This window comes from Lissotriton vulgaris, chromosome 11 (genome assembly GCF_964263255.1).
Source record: "Lissotriton vulgaris chromosome 11, aLisVul1.2, whole genome shotgun sequence".
Lineage (NCBI taxonomy): Eukaryota > Metazoa > Chordata > Amphibia > Caudata > Salamandridae > Lissotriton > Lissotriton vulgaris.
This window is the reverse complement of record NC_141699.1, coordinates 1,027,786,286-1,027,811,396: the sequence shown is the minus strand read 5'-3', so window position 1 is coordinate 1,027,811,396 and position 25,111 is coordinate 1,027,786,286. Positions and strand designations below refer to the sequence as shown.

The following is a 25,111-nucleotide window of genomic DNA, read 5'->3' as shown; positions in this document are numbered from 1 at the left end:
AGCGAAAAGAAAACAAATGTCAATAGAGGTTAATGGGTGTGCAAATCACAGTGCATGCACACAATACCTGAATGGAGGGATACTTGATTACTGAGGAACGAAGACCGATATAAAGCCTACCGCTTGAAGCTCCAGTTGTCGACCAGCACCTTGCGATAAAACGGCATTGCTCAAGTGAACTGGGTTTAATAGCCAATACGTGGTGAGCTACGAGTAAGGTCGTTGATATATTTATCAGTCAGCTGGGATGTGAATCGGATCGGCGTTCCCAAAGTACCATGAACGTGTACACACACCCAATATGGTGGTGGGGTAAGGCACGCCACGCTAGAGAGCATGGGTTTATCGAATTACGTACAGTACCGTCAGGGAAGTACTCTCGGTGAAGTCCTTCCTGGCTTCGGACCCAAGACCGAGGCAGAAAAAAAAAAGGACCCTTCAGGAAGCAGGACAGGTCACCGCCTCGCCAACCGTCCTGCTCCAGGGACCAGCCACGTAACTCAATTCATCGCCGGCAGCTGTGCTCTAAGGACAAGGCACGCAGGTTCTTCTGTGTGGTCGGATCATCGCCACAAATGTGAAGTAAGTGCTCTGAGGCAGGTATAAATGACTTCACAGGATTTATTGTAAAGGGACCACATGGTTGAGGAGTCGCAGTTCAAACCCCTCCCCCGGACACAAACAACTGCTTCTTTTTAAAACATAACGTTTCATGCTGCCTAGGTTACAAAGCATGGTATTCACAATAGGAACATATTACATCACACATAGTTGAAAGGATAAGGCAACAATAGTGGTGTAACATGTGGACCATAATAAAAGCACATGCAAAATCCTACATACTACGTAATGCAAAACCTACATACTACCAAATGCGAAACCTACATAGCACAACGTTGTGCTTTGTACTAGGCACATTAACCTTCTATGCTACTTTATGAGTCAAAACTTTGACTGGCCAAACCACAGAACTCTCCCAAAACGGCATTAACCACCTGAGTATGTGTGGGGAACGGGGTCGGGAGAATGAGAATCGCCACGAGTATGAGTCTGTCTTTAACTGTTTTATTTCGGTTTGACAACACCGAGGTAGGTTCAAAGACTTTAGAGAACAGTGTCCTGGGGGAACACAAATAATACGCGAGGATCCTCTCCGTTGGGAAAACTTCCGAGGTCTTCTGTTCCAGTCTTGAGGCAGCTGGAGGTGACCACAGGTCCGGAGATACACTCGGGGAAAAGGAAAAGAAAAACAGCCACGTTAGGGGCTGGGCTCGACTATACAACAAATGAGAGGAGGGTAGGGTAGTGAGGGTTCACCAGGGTGCTACCACCAAACCTATCAGTCTGGGAGTGTAGACGGCCGGCAAGATACGACGATAGTGACCACCCTCAGGCTACCCCGTCCCACCCCGTGATTTGAACAACCCTTGAAAACGCCCTCGTACCTTGTGGAGCCACACTTCTCCCCTGGAAGTGTGGCGGGGCGGCTCGTGGTATCGTTGGCCTCCTGGCTTGTCGTCACTCAGCTCCAGGGGTCCGAGCAGCGGTTCCATGACAGTTCCTCCGTCTTCTTCCGTGGCGTCCTCCTCGTGCTTCGGCTGGCGTTCCGAAGGTTCCGCGCCAACAGTCCAAAACGGGGCTTCCTTAAACGCCCCCAGCTGCTCTGATTGGTCAGTGTCAGGTGACGTCGTCTCACCTAATTGGGCGATCGCTGTAGAACATGCCTCCAGCGTCACAGAGGCTGGATACAGAGGTGCACGTCCCTGAGGTAGAGCCGGGGAAATCCAGGAAACGTCCAAAGGATCCTGCGGACGGGGTGGAAAGGAAGAAACGTTAGCAAGGACACCCCGTCCGTCCGAATCAGGAAGCTCGTCTAAGTCAGGGAGCTCGGCTTCGTGACAGTATGTTACCACTATTATAATCCCATCAAAATTGCTGTGTACACAAAGACATCTGCAGTAGGTGTCTTAACCCTGTAAGATATTTAAAATGCAGCCTCTTTGTGACAAATTAAGTAAGCTAGAACAGATTTACTGTCACATTTGTCTTGGTTGCCAATTTCTTTGCTGCCGATGTTTTTTTAAATAAACCTAAAAGTTGATTGTCATACTGCTTTGCAAGTTCCACCTCTGACTCCACCCCATTTCCTCTGACACACCTTGAACTCCACTTTATGGGTTCCTGAAGTAAATGTCTTCCAATTCCAGCACTGGCAGGATGTGATAGAAAATCTTACTTAAGTCTTACAGCAAGTTTGAAGAGATAGGGTCAGCAAAGTGTTCGGTAGGTCTGAGGTGAGCAATTTTGATTAATAGGTCTTTTTGTGTTAAGTCTTTGAAGTAATACCATCTCTGATGTTTCATGGTTTGATTCCAAGATTTTCTGTGGTGAGTAAAAGTTTATTTTAAAACAATTTCAAGAATTTTCTACAGTTGTGTTTGGTGATGGGAATATCCAGATATGTCTGTGGATTTAAACTTTTTTTTAATTTGTCAAAGTGCTTTCTGGGACATTTTTTTGCAAGATTGATTTCAGATCTGAAAAATGATCATTAGCCTCTAAAGTTTGCTTCTTTCGTTTAAGGGGGAGATTGTAGAGGTGTTGCTTCAACACCAATGTTCTGTATTTCTGGGGGTTCTCAGTTCTTCAAAGAGTTATTTTGATAATCATTTTGTACACTTTACAACTCTGGAGAATTTTTACTTTAAGGAGGTGTCGCTCAGCAGCTACCTCTATAGTGGCTGTGTTAAAAGAGTTTGCATTTGTGTTGTGGTCAAGTTCAGATGAGATGTTTCTTAACTTATTGGAGAGCAAATCTTCTAAGACAGTTTGATTGCGATCTTAAAAATATCGAGCCTAGGCCTATTTTTTGTTTTTGTTTGGCCCATGATGTCATTTTGGTACAGAGGAGTGAGATGAGGATTTGGAAATGGTCCGACATGCCCACCTAGATAGGGGATTCAGACCCTACTAGGCCTTTATTTGCAACTACAAGACCCAGAATTAAACCTGTGATATGGGTTGGAGTGGAACAGGCTTACTCCAGGTTGTTGTCAAGCAGAAAATGTACAAGATGAGATATAGCTGCCACATGGGATTCATCCACCAAAAAGTGAAGTTTCCTAGTAAGATATTCACAACAGAATTGATTTTCTGTGCTATAAATTCTATCAACTGTCTAAAAAATAGAAGATTGTGGAGGGGCACTAGGTGGCACGCATGCAAGATAAACGCATGAATGTGAGGCTCCTGCTGCCCGGTGACATTATCTTTTAATATATCCTGCCAAATGGTATCATCTGCGGTATCTAAAACCGCTCACTGTGAGAACTGACCTGCCTGTTTCTTCACAGTGAAGACTGGGAGAATTGGCCACTGTCTGCTCCTGTTCTGCTGTGTCGGAGTCGGGCCCCGAAGAAGCGGCGGAGCTGCATGTGGGCCGGGATCGGTCACAGTTAGTACTCTGGCCCGCGGCTGTACATGAGGCACCTGGGCCGTGCGGCAAGGCTCGGACGGCTGAGGCGGAGGAGCAGCCCTGGCCCCAATGGGCACCGGTCGGGGGCTGGCAGAGATTGCGGGCGGCGGCATTGATCCTTTGAGAGCCGGGAATGGGTGGTGTTACCTCCATTGCCGGAGGAGGCGTACGGTTATTGGCGGGAGACCACCCGAACGGCCGGTGGCCCATGCCTCACGGCGGCGAGGAGGAGCGCTTCTTTCACCGTGCTGGGGCAGAGCTGTGCTGCTGAGGGAGCCCTGAATAGCATCTACACCCCCGCTGCCACCAGCATTGAATCGTCGACGTCGCAGCTTGCTCTCTGTCCAGTCGGTCTGCCTCGCTGGGCCGGGGGGAATCGGGGAAACGCGGTGCAACTGAATTTAACAACCGCTGCCATTGCACCTCATTTTACCACTAGCGTCGGGCTGGCATACCGCTTGCGACCCGGAGCTGAAGTGTGGAGGGGACCTGAATAGGCCTGTAGACAGACTATTCGCATCGCTGCGTGTCTGCTATCTGCTGAGTGCATGAGAACTAAGCCAGCCTATAAGAAGGATTGACTGGACGCCATACTGTGGAGGGAGCGGCAGGAAAGGGGAGACAGAGGCACTGGTGCACATCTCCCTCCCAGGGTGTCACGGGGCGCTTGGACTAGGATATAGAAGAGGAGCTGTGAGGGGAGCCCCCTTCGACCCTGTGGTCCACCGGATAGACTGTTAAACTCCCCCTGCGGTGGTGAATAAACGGTTTGTGAGGACTAGCTGTGACTGAGATGGCTGAGACACACTAGAACTAACGCACTGTACAGAGAGTGTACTGGATGACCATCAGTAAGGCAGCTTAGCGGGGGCATAACGAGTTCGCTGCTGTGTTTGTGGTCAGTGCATTTGGAGCGACATCAGAGCACTGTTGATTGGAGTGGCTGAGACCTGCTGGCTGGGCACTATTGACCCCCTCTGTGCTGGGGCACTGCTGGTGGAGCTTTGCACAAGGCGAAGAAAAGGCCGCACCGCTACGAGGAGTGAGTGAGCGGAAGGTGCGCAACTTCGAAATACGCCCCTAGGAACAACATGGGCAAGCCGGACGCTAGACAGCCGAAGCTGAACTTTGAAGTGGCGAAGAGAGGTAACCGAAACACGCAGGACGACCAGGATCAGGTTGGGAGTAATGAGACCCAGGAGGCGACCGTTGGGCAGTCTACTGACGTGCAGGATATCCTTCGAGAGGTTCGACAGGGATTTGCCACCATAGTGGACAAGGTTGATAGAATGTCATCACGGATGGCCGCCATTGCGCATAAGCTAGATGGCCATGAGGATAGACTCAAAGAAATGGAAAGGCGGATCTCCGACTCAGAGGACACGACCTCCAGACATACAACGCAACTTGCCCGCATGGATAACTTCCTGAGGGTTATTGCCGCGAAGAATGAGGACTTAGAAGCGCGCAGTAGGCGCAATAATATCCGCATATTAGGTATACCGGATTCAACCAATACTGGAAGGATGGAAGAATACGTGGAGAAAATGTTGCTAACAGCGATTGGAACAGAGTCCTTTTCCAACCAATTTATTGTAGAGCGAGCCCACAGATCGCTGGGGCCGCGGCCTCAGCCCGGCAGCACTCCGCGGCCCATAATAGCGAGACTTTTGAACTATAGGGACCGTGATGTGGCTTTGCGAGCTGCGAAAAGTAAACAGACCCTGTCGTATGACGGGAACTCATTCTACATCTATCCAGTCCAGGAAGAAAGGCGGAAATTCTTGGAAGTCAAGAATAAGTTGAGGTGGCACAAATTGACTATGCGCACGCACGCATATCCAGCACGCCTTAGGGTTACGCACCAGGGCAAACAGAGGTTCTTCACCAAACCGCAGCAGGTGGAGGAATTCCTCAAACAAGTGAAAAGAATGAATCGATCTTATGGTGGCGCAGCGGACTCCCAGCGGTCCCTGTCAGCGGGAGCAGAAGACGACTCTCAATGAGACAATCCTTGCAGACTATGGACACCTTAATTATGTATTGAGACACGTGAGTCACTTACTGGCAGGCAGTACCTCAAGGGGACGCTTCTATTGTTTGAATGATGAACCATAATGTGCTATCACAACTGCTCACCGGTCACCCTCTGCCCATCAGGGCCCAGCGGCTTCGGCTGCGGTGTGCTCTCTGGGTGAGGGGTAGCTGTGTTGCCGCCTAGAGCTGGCCCCCGAAGGGAATGACCCCGGGATTGTCCGCTGCATACTGCTTGCAGAGACTATAGTGTTGTTCTTGTTGCGGTGGGTATGCATTACTGGCAAGTTGGGGCTGCTTCAGTGGGGGGGTGAACAAGGGGTACGTTTTGGTCATTGTATGGCAAGTTCTCGGCAAAATGCTATCTTCTTTGGTATAGGAGGGTTAACAAGCGAGTTGGTAGTTGAGCATCCTAAGAACGCCACAGAAGCATCCTGTAACGGGGTATGTGGGGTACACTGCATTTGTTGGATAGTGGGCAAATTGATGGCAGACATCTAGGAGTGTAGCTGACTTAGATACTGAGAAATCGAATATCATTACATGGAATGTCAGAGGCCTGGGAGACGCGAGGAAGAAACTGCATATTCTAGCGCATCTGGAGAGACATAGGGCACACATAGCTATGCTACAGGAAACACATTTCACCCTCAAAGATCCAGTACCTTTGCGAATAAGTGGGCTGCGCACAGAATCTTTTTTCTTATTCCTCCTATGCGAGGGAATAGCAATACTCATTAAAAAGCAGGTGCAATTTCACTTAGCGGGGCAACATGGGACTCACAGGGCTGTCACTGCCTGGCATGGGGGAGACTGGGATCTGTATCCGTCACACTGGCCTGTTTCTATGGGCCCAATATAGACAACCCGCATTTCTACACCACACTGTGGGCAAAGATATTCGAAGAAGGTTCCAATCATGTTATCTGGGTTTGCGATTTCAATGTTACGTTCAACCCAGGCCTGGATAGGTCGCACCCGGCCCCTCATCACTACACCAAAGCGCGCACAACCCTTTGTGACACAATTACCACCTATCAACTTATTGATGCCTGGCGACACACCCATCCGCACGCACAGGAACGCATTACACGGTGCATGCTATGTCATGGGCGAGGCTAGACTACTGGTTACTGTCCCGCGGGTTGGGTCCTGCAATAGACCAAGTGCAACACCTGACCAGAACATATTCGGACCATGCCCTAGTTAAGCTCACTCTGTTCTCTTCGGACTTTGGCGTGCTCGCAGCTCCTGATGACTTCATGCCCCTATCCTACTAGACGCAGTATTTCAGGAAGAGCTGCGGGAGGAAATACAAGATTTTTTTAAACGCAACAAGGGGTCGGTGGATAGCATAGAAATCATTTGGGAGGCATTTAAGGTCATACTTCGTGGATTCTGAATAGCAAAAGGGTCGGGAGTACTTAGAGACATAACCAACCAAATACGCAAACTGGAGGCAGAATTTAAATCGCTGAAAGCTGAACTGGCTTCGGCACCAACCAACTCTGCCCAAGTTAAGTTTAGGGAGACGCTCACAGAATATATGGACACAGCACAAAGGGAAATGAGATTTCGGGGTAAACACTGGGTGGCCCGATGCTACGGTAAGGGGGCAAGGCCAGGTAAGGCACTGGCGCATACGGTCAGGAAACCTCGCTACGCTAACTTTGTACTGGAAATAGAAGACTTGGAGGGAGCGGTCTACCGGGACACAGCCAACATTCTCAACGCCTTTACACACCACTACCAACGCCTTTACGCAACGAATAGGAAGGATGAGTTGGACTTAGAGGGTTAACTAGGAGATGTGGCACTGGGTTGGCTCAGTGACGTGCAGCGAACATTCTTGTGTGCCCCATTGGAGCTGGATGAGGTCAGGGAAGCCATTATGAGCATGCAATCAGGGAAGGCTACGGGAACAGATGGTATCCCGATAGAATTCTACAAAACATATATTGACCTCATGGCCCCCATTTTGCGTGAGGTGTATGAGGAATCCCTACAGGTTGGCTGTCTCCCTGCCTCCATGAGAGAGGCTCTGATTATTTCATTACTGAAGCCGGGGAAATCGCCCCAGCAATGTGACTCCTGCAGGCCGCTTTCCCTACTTAACTGTGATGCCAAAATACTGGCTAAGCTGGTCGCTACCCGGTTGAGCCTGTTGATGGAAAATCTGATCCTACCTGACTAGTCTGGCTTTGTGCCTGGCAGAAGCACATCCTACAATCTGAGGACACTTTTTGCTGTTCTTAATAATGTCTCGCCCGAACTGCCCATGGCTGTTATTTTTGTGGATGCCACTAAGGCTTTTGATTCCATCGAGTGAGATTATATTTTTGGGGTGATGTTGACAATGGGTTTCCCCCTCTCTTTCTTTCATGGATTAGGTTGTTATATCATATGCAGTGGCCAAGGTACTCGTTAATGGATGTACGTCCCAAACATTCTCTATCACTAGGGGTACCCGACAGGGGTGCCCGCTCTCCCCTTTGCTTTTTGCTATTGCGGTGGAGCCCCTGGAGGCGAGACTACGGCAGAACCACAATGACAAGGCTTTGGAAAGTAATATGCGGCAAATTCTCATATCACTCCACGCTCCACGCAGATGATATCACACTATATATCCGGAATCCACAAGAAAATCTGAATCCGATCCTCCAGGAGTTTACAGTATTTGGGAAACTGTATAAAATTGGATTAAAATAACTATTGGCCAAGAATTGAAAGATTCATGTTTATGATTAAAGAAAATAAAAGGCAAACTGATCGCCCAAAAACTGAAATTGCAGCACTGTGACTGGAACATGGTTGCCAAAAACGAATATAACAAGTCAAAATGCACATTAAAAAAGATATCTGCAGGCTTATTTCCTTTCAACGAAAAAGTTTTTAATCCATATATGTTCGCAAAGTACAGCTCTTATCTGACTGCATACTGATGACCCCAAGGAGGTTGTTTTAAGCGCAAGAGACTCGCCATCAATTTATTTGAGAGCCTTGCACTTAAATTCCCTCTTGTAAATGTGCACTTTATGTCGGTCACCGGACGGCAAGCCCAGTGACCACCACGTGTGGCACAACAGCTAGCTACGCCACTGTCGATAGAGCACTCACCAATCCAATATTATAATATGTTTTGGTGAATATATTTTACTGGGTTGATGTCTGTGTGAATGCCGACTGTGTGGGTGCTAGCGGAGAGAGAATGTAGAATGTTCCAGAAACAGCCAGAGTCATTAGTGATGCCATCCTTAGAGTATTAGATGCTTTGAAGCCTGACAGCATTTCTCTGTGAGGTGCTGTCAGGAAGAGTCATCAAGCCTCAATTTCAAGTATATAATCGCTTTCCATCGTAGGTGCTGAGATCATCATAGATTATATGACAGATTGAATGAGTGAATCAATGCTTCCAGGACTTAGTCTTCCAGGTATTTGCGAGGTAACAGACTAGGCATATTGCAGGATGAGAATGATATGCTTTTCCAAAAGTAAGAAAGAAATGCAACTGAGTTTCCTCTTCAGATAGCTCCATCAAAAGTCTCTCCCAAATTGGTAGAGAAAGCAGTGGCTCACTGACTCGAGTAAGCCATGTACTAATTGATTACTGTAGTGAAGTAAGGGGCACTAAGCCCCAGGATCGGATTTCAGAGTCCTAATTTGTATGGTACCGGCATTTATTTATCAATGGCGCTTGTTTCTCAACAGTGGCACGTTTCCTGAGAGTCCGCCACATGGCGGTGCAGTGGGTCTATTTTCTTGTAGACCACGTCCCGATAGTTTAAAAATTCAACATACTTTAAACAGGCGCGTCCGCAAATTCAGCTGTAGCGTCTTGCAAGTTGAGTGGTACCTGCGCGCTCGCGCAATGCTGCTCGTAACCACAACCCATAAGCCGGAAGTCCAGAGCGATTCCAAGAGGTTGTTTTATCCTAGAGCAACGCATGTGCGCTGTGCTAGGCTCTACATGATTATCATAGAGCAGCGCATGCGCATTGCGCTAGGCTCGACCTAAAAAGGTCCTGTCACTCTACTTACCCTCCTAAAACACAGTATGCGGCCACCATCACTTTATTCGCTAGTCCCTGGACGGGACAGTAGTCTTATGCCCAGAAGGGCATGCTTGGTACTTCCATCCAGTTAAGAGAAAAAATCCCGGACCTCACATAGACAGGAAAAGACCTAGGCCTCTGTGCACATGCTTAGAAAACTGTGCAGCTAAAGCCGAAAATAAAAGCCAGACTATCAGAAATACATACAAATGGCCACTCGGGGAACATCCCAGTATAGCATGCAGTGGAAATTCCCATTCCAGGTGCGGCGAGCACTGAAGTCACTGCACTTTCAATTAAGGACATCCTGGCCCTTTAAAGAGAATCCCCAGATTACGCTTCGTGATACCAATGGGGTTAATCCTAGCAGTGGTGACCAGGCCCCTCCCCAAAGTGCCACCCCGTATTACCCAATCTGTCAGGGATGCTAAAGTACCCCTCACCACAATGCTTCAAAGACTGACTACAACTCCCAGTTTCTCTTCATGAGCCAGGATAGATGCCCCGTGCTGATTCTGCACCGCAAGTTAGACTGTTAGAACTTAATTAATTAATTAATTAGTGGGAACTTAGTCCCACTTTGGAGACAGCAGTGACAGAGGGCAAATGGTGAGCAGCCAGCAGGGCAAAAGTGCATTGGAGATGCAGATTTGCCACTCACTACTGCATGGGCGCCACATGGATAGTTAGATGATGACAATAAGAATGAAGTATGGGAACCAGATTCCAAATCAGCCACCAACGCAGGTGACTACCTCCTCATGCCCATGTCATGAAACCTGCTTTTCTACTAAGAATCAGGAAACATGTCAAAAGGTCCCCATCTGATACGTGCTAGATTTACCTAAATTTGCTTCTAATGAGGTTGAAAAACCATAACTGTCTGCGCAAATCTGTGACAAATGTTCACCCTATTGAAAGGCATCACAACCTATCTGTATTTAAGTTTCTTAAGACCACACAATTTAAACAAGACTTTGGATTTTAGACTATTTGCTATAGCCCTTCCCTCCTTTAAATGGCTCTCCGCCCCACAAGCGTGGTACAACCACAAGGCCAATAAATGGGTCTACCTTAGAGTCCAGTATCTTCAGTGAAGTCATCCCTTCTACCGTTCCTTCCAATGTCAGAAGTTCATAACGTGAACTGATGCCATAGACACACGAAAAAAACTTGAAGTATGGCCTGCATAAATGTTTCTCCGAATGTAAATGTTGAACTGGTCCTAGACCAACATAAGGTGTTACACATACATGACTTTCTATCCTTAAAAGTATTTCGTTCAGCTGAAATACACACTGCAAATAAATGCCTGTTCCAGCCCCATATACTGCCTTAGAGATTAACTCAAAGAGTGGTAGCTGACTAACAATCATACTTTGGCTGCTGTACTCAATTTTTAATGTTGTTCATTTCAATTTGGAGAAGCCATCTGAGATAAGCCGTAACCAGAGTATGCTTTCTGAGACAAAACAACCTTTTTTCCTGTGAGTGTGGAATACTTTTTATGTACATATTTTATATCTTGTATTAGGGGGATCTTAATGAGCTGGGCAAGCTGTTGATGCAGGGCTCTTTCAACGTTTGGACGGATCATAAAAAGGGTCACCATAAAGTGAAGGACTTGGCACGCTTCAAACCAATGCAGAGGCACATTTTCCTTTATGCCAAGACCCTACTCTTTTGTAAGAAACGTGAGGAGATTGCAGATGGCCATGAGAAGAGTCCATCCTACAGCTTCAAGAACTCCCTCAAGGTAGGCTATGAATACTAATTTGGAGATGTGTATGCTCAGGTTTTTTCTATAACAGAAAGGGTTAGGAACTGGGGCAGTGGGTATTACAAGGGATAAGGAGCTCGGGCGGTGGGGCTGTGCATAAAAATATAATAGCCCTCAGATTATAGGGGCTGGTGTGTGGATTCTCTGGCGTAAACTGGCCGTTGAACCTAAACTCTGCATAAATAAACAGGGCACTCTAAAAGACTGAACTTTTTCCTGCCGGCCAACCAAGCTGAAGTAAAATGATTAACTATTCTTTGAGACCTATGGAACTAGTGAAAGAGCTCATATTTCCAGAATTCAGCATTTTGATGCCTTAACTGAAGTTATTTATAGAAATAGGATCTCTATTGGGCAAAACAATTTCAAGGCAGCAATATAATTGACTTTAATGAAGGGAGTTGCGGGAGAGTCAAATGTTTAGCTAATGATGACCACTACAGCAACAAGTATTGGTAAATGCATTAGCTGTTTAGAAGTGAAATATAGCAATATTTGGGGTTTTGAGGAGTTATGACAACTTTTGGCCCTGGTGCCACTGCACCTGCTGCACCATTCAAATCATGACCCTATTGCCTGTAAGATAACTGCAATTGTGACTGTCTGTTTAGTAGTAAAATATTACAATATAAAGGGGCACAGGCACCAAGGTATGATTTTGCGAGTCCTTAATTGTGATTATTAATGAATCGCAAATAAGGACTCGCAAAAGCCTATGCATGTAAGAATCGCTATATAAATACCGATTCCTAAACATTCCTTAATTGCGACTCGCAAATTGCGAGTATCTGCCTGTTTTGTAGTAAAATGTAGCAATATTCTGCATTTAGTGGAGTCCCTAAAGTGTTTAGCCCAGTGCTACTGCACCTGCTGCACATTCAAATCAAGCCCCTTTTAACCGCAAGATAGCTGCAATTGTGTCTGCCTGTATAGTAGTAAAATACAGCAATATTAGGTGTTTAATGGAGTTCTGACAACTTTTTGGCCCGGTGACAGTGCACCTGCTGCACCATTCAAATCATGACCCTGTTATCTGAAAGGTAACTGCACTTGTGACTGCCTGTTTAGTAGTAAAACATAGCAATATTAGTTGTTTAGTGGGGTGCCTAGAGCTTGTTGTGTGGTGGACCCATAACAAGAGAATTGTTGCAGCAGTGACCAACATTTCCTTCGGTAGCTAAATATGTTTGACCCCCGTCCCTTTACCATTTTTCCTGTGCATGAAACACATGAAAATTGGCACGCAGTGCCCATTGCTGCCTATGTTAGGAGAGTACCAAATTTGGGGGAGAGCCGTCAACAGGGTGAAAGTTGTTGGCAATTTAAAAAAATCAAGGGAAAGTGCAACTGACCTATAACTTGAGTGGTCACCACTTATGTGTAATATATATGGGATAAAGTACTCCCTGCTGTACCTTATAAGGATGTTGCAAGTCACCAAGGAGTTCTGTGAACATATAGAGGAACGAGGCGGAAGGCAAAGATTCTTTATAAGTTTGTGGAACACAAGGTGGCTTATAATTTCCTTGAAATGAATGGAAAAGGTTTCTTTATCCTTTATTATACGTGGTCACCTCACCACCCTTCCCACAAACTGCTTAAATCTTTGTAGAGTTGCTCTTTCACATAAGGGAGATCGGATATTAGCATCCATGAAGGTTAAAAGCAGAACTTGAAGTGAAAAATTTTAAAGTGAGTTGCCTGAATCCCGAGCTCTGTTCTACCCAGGGACAAGCGAGGCAAATAAACGAGCCGTGAAAAACGAAACGCTGTCGGGACAGAAGAGGTAGTGATCAGAACTACCAGTGAACCGAAGCGCGCATCCCGAGCGTACAGAAAGGAACATCAAAGGCTAAAAAAGCAAAGGGAAAATGAGAAGTACCACAGAGCACAGCGGAGCATCAAGATGGCGACAATCGCCTGTTGAAACGAGAAAGATCAAGATAAAGGATCCAGTGAGGCAAATAGCAAGAGCAGCGGCTGGACACTGAAAAAACAAGAAGGTCGGTACACAATACCCCCACCCCCGCGTAGCATCATACCTGCGAAAACGAGCGCGAAGATCCTACAAGCCCCCACCGAAATAAAACTGAAGGCTTTACAAGGGGCGGCCATCTTACGAGGGGCAAAGGGAGTGAGAAAGAAGGGGGCAGAACAACACGGAGGGGAGACAAAGAAAGTAAACTGGAGCGCCGCTACGGTCGCCCGCAAGCAACAAAGCCAGCTAGATAAAGCACAGCACCCCGAACGGCCGAGCCACGATACCCAAACGCCCAAACCGGGAAAAAACGGCAGCCATTTTGGGGTGGGTATAAGCGAACTCGCCGAGAAGGAGACTGCATAGGCGTGACCTGCAGGAAACGCGCTAACCGGCTGCTGCGGGGGAAATGGCGTAACTAAGGACGGTGATCCTGCGCGACAACTGCTCGGACAGAGAGACAAAGAAGCAGAGACAAAACAAAAACAAAAGTGCTTGCACAACAGAGGACGCCGCCATAGTGGACGGAGGCGCCAACGTAAATCGTGGCCAATACGAACTCCTTATTAACAGCAGCGAACTTTTGAAATAAACGATATAAGACCCGAGCAAGACAACATTTGGCCCACTCAAAGGAACGTAACAGAGACCAAAGAGACACGGTAAACAGCGCAAAAGGGGCAAACAGTGCTGCTGAGAAACACGGCGGGGGGGGGCTGGTTGACACACCCAGAGAGAGACAGATAACTTAAAGAACTGAACTGGGGGAGCGCTATACGAATTGTCGAAGGAAAAGCTGATGACAGGCAGTGTAAACCTCAAAACATATGAGGGCAGGAGAGACACGGAAGACCATCACCTATCACCTATCCAGCAACTGTGCAACGCCTAGCAGCGCAAGACCAAAGGCACGTTAGGGCAAGAAGAACACACAAAACGACCACCACCCTGTTAGTGCGCTACACTTAAACACCAGAGGAAAGGACGGAAACCACCCGAAAGAGTCGCAAAAAAATAAATAAGTAAATAAACTACAGCAAAACAAGAACCGGATGCAGCAAGCGACAAGCCATATACTACAGCACTGTAGGTTCTGGAGGTTTTTTGATCAGTTAGGCTCGGGTGCACTGCCTGTTCATACGCACAAAAGTTTCAAAGTAATATTATCTCAGGTGCAGATCGGCGAGTGGACAAACCTTTAACCACTCGGATTGAGTAGACAAAACTGCCACTTATCTAACTGACTGGGTGCCGATGCACTCAAAACACAGTAATCAGATTGTTAGGTAGCAATACAACAACATTTAGCAACGTCCGGTCCAAACAGGAACACTACTCGGAGGTCAGGATGCGCTACACGCCGCTCCAGAGCTCTACACAGCCTGGGGTTTCCCGTCGTTTTGGAGCCATACTCGGCATAAAAACGAGGATCGAACTAGCTAATAGAACAGCACCCTGTTCAACATTGTCTACAATACTGGAACTACTATATATTGTGACCTCCGAGCCTCAAAGAACTGGCTTTAGTACTGGCATTTACAGAATCGAGAATCATACCCTTCTCATATATACTCATACCGAGTATTATCGGTCACGGGCCCGGCTGGGTCGGAATTATCACCAGCTGAGCGACCTTCTGACTTTGACACAGCCGTCTAGCCCTGAGGAATCGCGAGTGCGATGAAACACGTGTTGGCTGGCTGTATACTTCATTAAAGACTCCACGAGTTACCCTTCATTGGAGTTCTGTTGAAATACTTCTGTCATTTATGTTGCTAAATGTTGTTGTATTGTTACCTAACAATCTGATTACTGTGTTTTGAGTGCATCGGCAACCCAGTCTACTACAGCACTGGTAAAGACGACAACCCAGCCGGATCAACAGAACACAAATACCACCAAGAGCAGTAACAACAGATTCGGGAGGTTCCAGACTAAGCGAGGATTACCCACAATGGCGGGCAATCAACCACTGAAGAAAAACAGACCGGAGAGCCATATGGAATTATCCATCAAACAAAAAACTGATATTAACAGCACATTGGAGAGCATCATCCTTAAAAAACTGGCAGAAGTACACGACCTGGCAAAATCCACCAAACTTACAACGGACGCAATCCAACTGGAATTGGCAGCAGTAAGGGCATATATCCACACTGCGAACAACAGACTTTCAGAGGTGGAATAGCGAGTGAGCGACATTGAAGACAAAGCTCTCCACACAACTACATCCATAGACACCATAGAGTGTTCGACAACAGAACTAAAAAAACAAGCAGCAGAGTTTGAGGACCGAAGCAGAAGGGGAAACATAAGAGTACTAGGAGTACCGGAGGGAGAAGAGGACAAAGCAGGCTCATGTGTAACACTCATGCAAGAACTCATACAGCAGCTCAAGAAAATTATTTTTGAGGCCCCCTTCGAACTAGATAGAGCCTACAGAGTGCCAGCCTTCAAATCCTCAAACAGGTCGGGACCAAGACCAATTATCTGCAAACTGCTACGCTCACATCACACTGATGCTATCTTTGGGGTTGCGAGAAAGAATCCAAATCTGCAATGGAATGGACAGAAAATAATCCTAACACAAGGCTATTCGAAGCCAACTGTGGACATAAGGAAAGTCTTCTTAGCTCAAAGAGACAAACTGAGGCAAAAAATATCATGTTCTTCTTCGTGGGCCCCACTAAATTTAGGATCAACAACAACGGAAGAACGCACACATTCGATAACCCACGAGAACTGTCATGCTTCCCGCAAGGTCCGACTCAACAGGAGATGGAAACCACAACTCCGACAACAATCAAAAGACCTGCCTCACAAGAACAGGAGGTGGACTAACCTGCTAGAGCCCATAAATTAAACCGCAGAGAAATCAATAAGAATGGAATCATCAGACACCTTGAAAACAGAAAATGACAGTAAACGTAACCTACCTCAAACGCCAGCAGAAGCGGCGCTAACAACACACTACCTCATCCAAAATGACAAGATTACCTCATCTCTAATGACAGAAATGTGACATGGCGACTAGCCGATGGAAGACGCAGGCAAGAGGTCCCAAAAAGCAAAGCTGCAACAACCGAATGACTCCAACGGCAGCTGCAATATCCTTTATATGAGCAAGGGCTGAGTATTATTATTAAATGACTCTTAAGGGACACTAAGAATCAAGGGAACATTACCCAATGCATGCTGATTCACCAAAACAAAGCATACATCCCTGGGAGAGGGCGGGGCGGGAGTGATTTTGCCGTTGCACGCCTTCAGCACGAGGACATAGAGTGGGGCGGAGGGGAGGCTGGGGGAGAATGGGGGGGGTTTATTATGTCTATCGTCACGTCTGTCTTGTCTGTCCTGTCCAGTGTTTTGTTTGTCTAGTCTGTTAGGTCCTCTTGTATGGTCTCGTACACGCAGATGGCCACAATCTAACATCAGGTAGACAAGCCCTCCAGACAATGCTCAAATTGGATTATGAGTTGAATGACTCTCAATTACTTAAATACACGCAAATGCGCCATGCCTGGCAGAAATAGACTTTTCCAAACATCAACTTCTGGAGTATGATCCTCTGGAGGGCAGGCTTCTGCAAGAGGAGCTAATTTGTAAGGCGGTCTCTTTTACTTATAAAACTATTAACAACAAAACGGATGGACTGGTGGGGCTTAGAGCAAGATGGGAGGGAGAAGTGGGACCCCTGGAGGACATAGACTGGGAGGCGGCATTAATGCACCCCAGAGAGGTAGCCATAAAGGCGAGACTTCGTCTTACCCAGTTTAAGATTCCACATCGTATATATTACAATCGAAATCAGCTACACAGAATGGGGCGGGCTGACTCATCCTGTCTGACTTGCTCCGGGGTTAATAGTGACTTTTTCCACACGGTTTGGCTATACCTCGAATTGCAGATATACTGGACGCAGATACTCAAATTACTGTGAGACGTTTTGGGAGTGACGCTACCATGGAGCCTCGTTTTGTGATACTGGGGATACTAAACGACGTAGATATCACCAGAGCGCAACTGATTTTCACTTTCTTGGGGTTGGTAGTTGCTAAACGGGACGTAGCGAGAAAATGGGGGTTGGCAGACAAACCTACCATACAGGAATGGACAAGGAGAATGGACTTATATATGGCCGCTGGGGATGTCGCCAAAAATGTCATAGGATCTGGGACCCATGGAGACGTTACTTTGGGCTCGATATTGGGGACGACACACAACGGTGTGCAACGCATTCCACACAAGGAACTCCATTGGCGGGATTTCATGCATCTTCTCACACCCTAATATAACTTTTGATACACCCACTCTAAATTACAGACTGCCATTCTCAAAACCATACCATACTCATATCGGTGTATGAGTGCATATGATAGTCCTGTGCCCATAAGAATGAGTGACTGTAAGGGAAAGTGAGTGGATGTGTGTGTAGACCTAAGAATCAGAGAGTGGGTATGTAGTTATTGGTGATGTAGTGTCTATGGTTTTGAGAATGGCAGTCTGTAATTTAGAGTGGGTGTATCAAAGGTTATATTAGGGAGTGAGAAGATGCATGAAATTATCACATGGATTATGTCATCAGTGATGTCAATGTCATCAGTAGACCAATGTCATGAGTGATGTAATATGTGACGTCATCAGCAGTGCATTGCGGGGCGTGAGTTATAGTTGGCTGAAGTAACTATAATGGGGGAATTACACTGGTTTTGTAAGAGTGAAATGTCCAACTAACTATAACGCTCCTGAAACCTATGCTTTTTTCAGTGAATTTCTAAGGTTTAATAAAAAAAGCTAATTTCTAACTATAACGTGTCTGAAATCTATGTTTTTTTCAGTGACTTTCAAAGGTTTTTTAAATGCTAATTTCTAACTATAACATGCCTGAAACCTATGGTTTTTTTCAGTGAATTTAAAGAAAAGTGCAGGAAGAAGCAAGACATGTGCAGAAAGAACTAACAGAGGAGCAGAAAGAGGCCTTGATGCAAAATCATCCTGTGCCCACAACCTTTTCAGACAGGTACTGGTGGTAACTGACTGACTAACCAGGCTAGAGCCAGTGCTATGCTAAAAGACACTTAGAATACAGTGAAAACACCTACATGCACTAGGAAACACTATGCGTTGGTGTAACCCTGTGATTAGCATGACTTCCTCTGTAAGCCCCTAGTACATAGTAGGGCAGGGGGATTACAACTACCTTTAAGTCAGAGGTGTAGAAATATGCTACTTTAACTAGTAGTTGTGTTTGAAGAGTGGTGAAGAAAGGGTGCTATGCGTCCAACCAAAGCTCAGGAATTCCGCTGCGTAGGACTTACAGGAGGTATTCTTGGCCCCCAAACTCCCTCAGGACTAAATTGGACTTCATCCCCCATCCCGAAGTCTGCCACGAGGCACGTTTGCAGAGTGGTGGAGGAAGGGGGCTATGGCCTCCGAAGACATCTTAGCAATCCCACTGTGTGGGACTTACTGGAGGTAACAAGAGGGGTAGTTGGCCCCCAAGGACATCCGTGGGGGCCAACTTCCCAAACTATTACCTTCAGTCAGTCCCACACAGCAGCATTGGTAAGTACTTGTACCAGGCCACGCCCACTTTGCCAACCAATGGCTCCCTGCCACGCTCTTGGATGGGGATTGAAGTCTCCTTCACTGCTGAGGTCCTTTAGGGGCCAACTAGCCTACCTTTTACCTTTAGTAAGCCCCACGCAGTGGGATTGGTGAGAGGTAGACAAAGGCCATGCCCTCTTTCTCCACCACTCTGCAAACGCGCCCCCTGACGCGTTGTAAGTTGGGGGATTAAGTCCCCTTGAATCCAGAGGGTCCCTGGGGTCCAACTAGCCCACCAGGTATCTCCATTAAGCGCCACAGAGATGCGTTAGAGGTGTAAAAAGTGGCTTGGCCTGAACCACCTCTCTGCAACGCAGGCCTGTGGTGCTTATTGGAGGCACCTGGTGGGCTAGTTGGCCCCCAGGATTTAAGGCGATTTAATTCCCTAACTTAAAACGCGGCACAGGGCGTGTTTGCACACGTCACCTCAAGTCCTGCCCCTCCCTTCACCACTGTGCAAACACGCCCCTTGGCGCGTTTTAAGTTGGGGGATTAAGTTCCCTTGAATGCTGAGGGTCCCTGGGGTCCAACTAGCCCACCAGGTACCTCCAGTACGCGCCACTGAGGTGCGTTGCTGAGAGGTGTAAAAAGGGGCGTGGCCTGTACCACCTCTTTGCAACGCAGCCCTCTGGCGCTTACTGGAGGTTCCTGGAGGGCTAGTTGGCCCCCAGGGACCCACAGTATTGAAGGGGAATTAATTCTCCAATTGAAAAAACGCCACAGGGCGGGTTTGCAGAGTGTTGCTGGGAGAGTGCGGGGCCGGAGGTGACTTGTGCACAATCGTATTTTTTTTTTAAATCATTTTTTTAGAAGTGGGATGTGTGGCCCCCCATCTGTTTACTTTTTTTGGGCCCTGGGGACCCCATCCCCTAGGGCCTGACCCCCATTTAAAAAAAATAATATGAACGGAAGGGGGCCTGCGTGGGCCCCCCTACCGTGGCCAATTCCGGCCTGAGGACCCCATCCCCCGGGTAATGGCCACATATATTTTTTTTTTGGAGGGGGCTGCATGGCCACCCTCCAGAGGCCACTATTGGCCTTGGGGTACCCCATCCCGGCGGCCAGCCTTTATATTTATTTATTTATTGGGGAGGGGGACCAATTCTAACAACTAGGACCACATCCCCCGGCGAAGACCCTATCCTTTGGGGACCGAGGGGGGAGCCCCAATGCTCCCACGGTCCCGCCGGCTCTCCACGTCTTGCAGGAGCCGGCATTACTTTTGGGCAAGGGGAGCTGCTGACATGCAGCTCCCCTTGTGAAAAAGCAATCTGCTTTGCTTTATTGAAGCGAGAGCAGGTTTTCCTGCTCTCGCTTCAATGAAGCAAAGCAGTTTGCAATGGCTTCCGCCCTGTCATTGCAAACAGCAGTGTCCCGGGGGTAGGCACCCCGGGACACTGCAGGAGCCGGCCCTGGAGGGTGGTGGTCCTCAGGGCAATCAGGGGCTTGAGGAGGGGGGCCGCGTGGCCCCCTTCCCACATAATGCACAGCCCCGGGGAGGTGGTGGTCCCTGGGGGTCCATTACGGACCCCCGCATTTAAATATTTAATGCCCCAGGTAGGTGGCGGTCCCCGGGTCGTGTGGGGGGCTCGAGCCCCCCCACATAGTTTTTTTTTGTTTGTTTTTAAACACAAGCCCCGGGGGGGCAGTCCCCGGGGCTTGGGGGGCCTTGGAGGCCCCCCCTCACATAAAAAAAAACAAGCCCCAGGGGGTGGCGGTTCCCGGGGCTGTGGGTGCCTCCCTGGGCCCCCGCAATTACAATATTGCATGCCCCCGGGACTTGGCCCACCCGGGGGATAAATAACGAAGCGCTGGGTGAGCGAATCTCACGATTGTTTTTTTTTATGCTTTATTTGGCCCTGGGGGTCCTTGTGGGTACCCCTCAGGAGGCCTAGAGTGTCAGGGTGTTTCTACCCTGCCCCCTTTTCATTTTTTTTCACCTTGGTTTCCCTGTTTTCTTGTGACTTGGTTCTACAAAGTCACAAGATGGCTGCCAACACTTCCTGGTTTGCAGTGTTGACAGCCAATTGGAATAAAGCTCTTGGTCGGGAGGGTCTGCGGATCCACCGCGCCTCTAAATATCAAAACTTTTATTTTTTTATTTTCTCAGCAACTACTGACAGATTTACACCATTTATAAAAACGCGGCGCTTTCTGAACCAAGCACTACCTTTTTGCCAAATTTGGTGTAATTATGTTCAGCAGTTTGAGCTATAGCCGTGTCTAAAGTTTCCTTTGGGAAATTCATTTTACTACCTTTCTTTTTTATTTCTCAGGAACTACTGAACGGATTTACACCATTTAACAAAAGAATTCTTTTTGGAAAAAGGGCTAGCTTTTTGCCAAATTTGGGGTAATTCCGTTCAGCAGTTGGGGCTGTAGCCATGTCTAAAGTCTCATATGGAAAATAACATGGAAAAAACATGTTTTGGGACCCCCTTTTTTTCCCAGCCCCCGCGTACCGAATCACCCCGAAACTTTCAGGATATTAGCTGACCGGAACGCCCCACTAGTTTTGAAAATTTCGCAAAGATTCGTCAACCGGCGCCAAAGTTATTGGGAAAAGAAAAAACGCTTTTCCTATGAAAACTAGGTCCTAACTATGACTATCTTATGGCGACCGCCCAGTAGATATATATATATATATTCACTGAAAGAACCATAGGTTTCACACCAGTTATAGTTAGGTGGAAATTTTACTCGCATAAAACCATCGAAATTCCCACGTTATAGTTAGTTGGACTCACTATAACTTGCGCGTGCAATGCACTGCTGATGACGTCACATATTACATCACTCATGACATGGTCAGTGACATCACTCATGACATCTCAAATGACATCACTGATGACATCATCCAGTGAATGTGTATCTTTCTGAAAAATAAATATTTTTTATATATGTATATCGAAAGGTTGATGGAAGAATAAATGGGTAAATATGTCCGCCCGCCGAAAGTGACCCAGAGGGCGAAACTACAAGGGCGCAAAATCTGGGGTTTACCAAGCTATCCCTATATAATTTCAAGGCAGCAATATAATTGACTTTAATGAAGGGAGTTGCGGGAGAGTCAAATGTTTAGCTAATGATGACCACTACAGCAACAAGTATTGGTAAATGCATTAGCTGTTTAGAAGTGAAATATAGCAATATTTGGGGTTTTGAGGAGTTATGACAACTTTTGGCCCTGGTGCCACTGCACCTGCTGCACCATTCAAATCATGACCCTATTGCCTGTAAGATAACTGCAATTGTGACTGTCTGTTTAGTAGTAAAATATTACAATATAAAGGGGCACAGGCACCAAGGTATGATTTTGCGAGTCCTTAATTGTGATTATTAATGAATCGCAAATAAGGACTCGCAAAAGCCTATGCATGTAAGAATCGCTATATAAATACCGATTCCTAAACATTCCTTAATTGCGACTCGCAAATTGCGAGTATCTGCCTGTTTTGTAGTAAAATGTAGCAATATTCTGCATTTAGTGGAGTCCCTAAAGTGTTTAGCCCAGTGCTACTGCACCTGCTGCACATTCAAATCAAGCCCCTTTTAACCGCAAGATAGCTGCAATTGTGTCTGCCTGTATAGTAGTAAAATACAGCAATATTAGGTGTTTAATGGAGTTCTGACAACTTTTTGGCCCGGTGACAGTGCACCTGCTGCACCATTCAAATCATGACCCTGTTATCTGAAAGGTAACTGCACTTGTGACTGCCTGTTTAGTAGTAAAACATAGCAATATTAGTTGTTTAGTGGGGTGCCTAGAGCTTGTTGTGTGGTGGACCCATAACAAGAGAATTGTTGCAGCAGTGACCAACATTTCCTTCGGTAGCTAAATATGTTTGACCCCCGTCCCTTTACCATTTTTCCTGTGCATGAAACACATGAAAATTGGCACGCAGTGCCCATTGCTGCCTATGTTAGGAGAGTACCAAATTTGGGGGAGAGCCGTCAACAGGGTGAAAGTTGTTGGCAATTTAAAAAAATCAAGGGAAAGTGCAACTGACCTATAACTTGAGTGGTCACCACTTATGTGTAATATATATGGGATAAAGTACTCCCTGCTGTACCTTATAAGGATGTTGCAAGTCACCAAGGAGTTCTGTGAACATATAGAGGAACGAGGCGGAAGGCAAAGATTCTTTATAAGTTTGTGGAACACAAGGTGGCTTATAATTTCCTTGAAATGAATGGAAAAGGTTTCTTTATCCTTTATTATACGTGGTCACCTCACCACCCTTCCCACAAACTGCTTAAATCTTTGTAGAGTTGCTCTTTCACATAAGGGAGATCGGATATTAGCATCCATGAAGGTTAAAAGCAGAACTTGAAGTGAAAAATTTTAAACTCCAAAAAATAGCTATGTATTAGTTACAAAAAAAACGTATAACAGAAGTCAGAACTTAAAAAAAGCTGTGGCTCAGTATGTGTATAAACATGAGAGTGGGCGAGGCTTGGATGGCAATGAAGTGAGTTGCCTGAATCCCGAGCTCTGTTCTACCCAGGGACAAGCGAGGCAAATAAACGAGCCGTGAAAAACGAAACGCTGTCGGGACAGAAGAGGTAGTGATCAGAACTACCAGTGAACCGAAGCGCGCATCCCGAGCGTACAGAAAGGAACATCAAAGGCTAAAAAAGCAAAGGGAAAATGAGAAGTACCACAGAGCACAGCGGAGCATCAAGATGGCGACAATCGCCTGTTGAAACGAGAAAGATCAAGATAAAGGATCCAGTGAGGCAAATAGCAAGAGCAGCGGCTGGACACTGAAAAAACAAGAAGGTCGGTACACAATACCCCCACCCCCGCGTAGCATCATACCTGCGAAAACGAGCGCGAAGATCCTACAAGCCCCCACCGAAATAAAACTGAAGGCTTTACAAGGGGCGGCCATCTTACGAGGGGCAAAGGGAGTGAGAAAGAAGGGGGCAGAACAACACGGAGGGGAGACAAAGAAAGTAAACTGGAGCGCCGCTACGGTCGCCCGCAAGCAACAAAGCCAGCTAGATAAAGCACAGCACCCCGAACGGCCGAGCCACGATACCCAAACGCCCAAACCGGGAAAAAACGGCAGCCATTTTGGGGTGGGTATAAGCGAACTCGCCGAGAAGGAGACTGCATAGGCGTGACCTGCAGGAAACGCGCTAACCGGCTGCTGCGGGGGAAATGGCGTAACTAAGGACGGTGATCCTGCGCGACAACTGCTCGGACAGAGAGACAAAGAAGCAGAGACAAAACAAAAACAAAAGTGCTTGCACAACAGAGGACGCCGCCATAGTGGACGGAGGCGCCAACGTAAATCGTGGCCAATACGAACTCCTTATTAACAGCAGCGAACTTTTGAAATAAACGATATAAGACCCGAGCAAGACAACATTTGGCCCACTCAAAGGAACGTAACAGAGACCAAAGAGACACGGTAAACAGCGCAAAAGGGGCAAACAGTGCTGCTGAGAAACACGGCGGGGGGGGGCTGGTTGACACACCCAGAGAGAGACAGATAACTTAAAGAACTGAACTGGGGGAGCGCTATACGAATTGTCGAAGGAAAAGCTGATGACAGGCAGTGTAAACCTCAAAACATATGAGGGCAGGAGAGACACGGAAGACCATCACCTATCACCTATCCAGCAACTGTGCAACGCCTAGCAGCGCAAGACCAAAGGCACGTTAGGGCAAGAAGAACACACAAAACGACCACCACCCTGTTAGTGCGCTACACTTAAACACCAGAGGAAAGGACGGAAACCACCCGAAAGAGTCGCAAAAAAATAAATAAGTAAATAAACTACAGCAAAACAAGAACCGGATGCAGCAAGCGACAAGCCATATACTACAGCACTGTAGGTTCTGGAGGTTTTTTGATCAGTTAGGCTCGGGTGCACTGCCTGTTCATACGCACAAAAGTTTCAAAGTAATATTATCTCAGGTGCAGATCGGCGAGTGGACAAACCTTTAACCACTCGGATTGAGTAGACAAAACTGCCACTTATCTAACTGACTGGGTGCCGATGCACTCAAAACACAGTAATCAGATTGTTAGGTAGCAATACAACAACATTTAGCAACGTCCGGTCCAAACAGGAACACTACTCGGAGGTCAGGATGCGCTACACGCCGCTCCAGAGCTCTACACAGCCTGGGGTTTCCCGTCGTTTTGGAGCCATACTCGGCATAAAAA

General features: G+C 47.0%; 1 protein-coding gene across 1 annotated transcript in view; it reads left to right on the top strand.

The window, feature by feature from the left end:
- The window catches only part of LOC147683962 (guanine nucleotide exchange factor DBS-like), a 1,615,891-nt gene that overhangs the window by 1,367,187 nt on the left and 223,593 nt on the right, over positions 1–25,111 (top strand). The window contains exon 22 of the mRNA XM_086942584.1: positions 11,096–11,317. Coding sequence (XP_086798710.1) covers positions 11,096–11,317 — 222 coding nt within the window. The remainder of the gene's footprint in view (positions 1–11,095; positions 11,318–25,111) is intronic.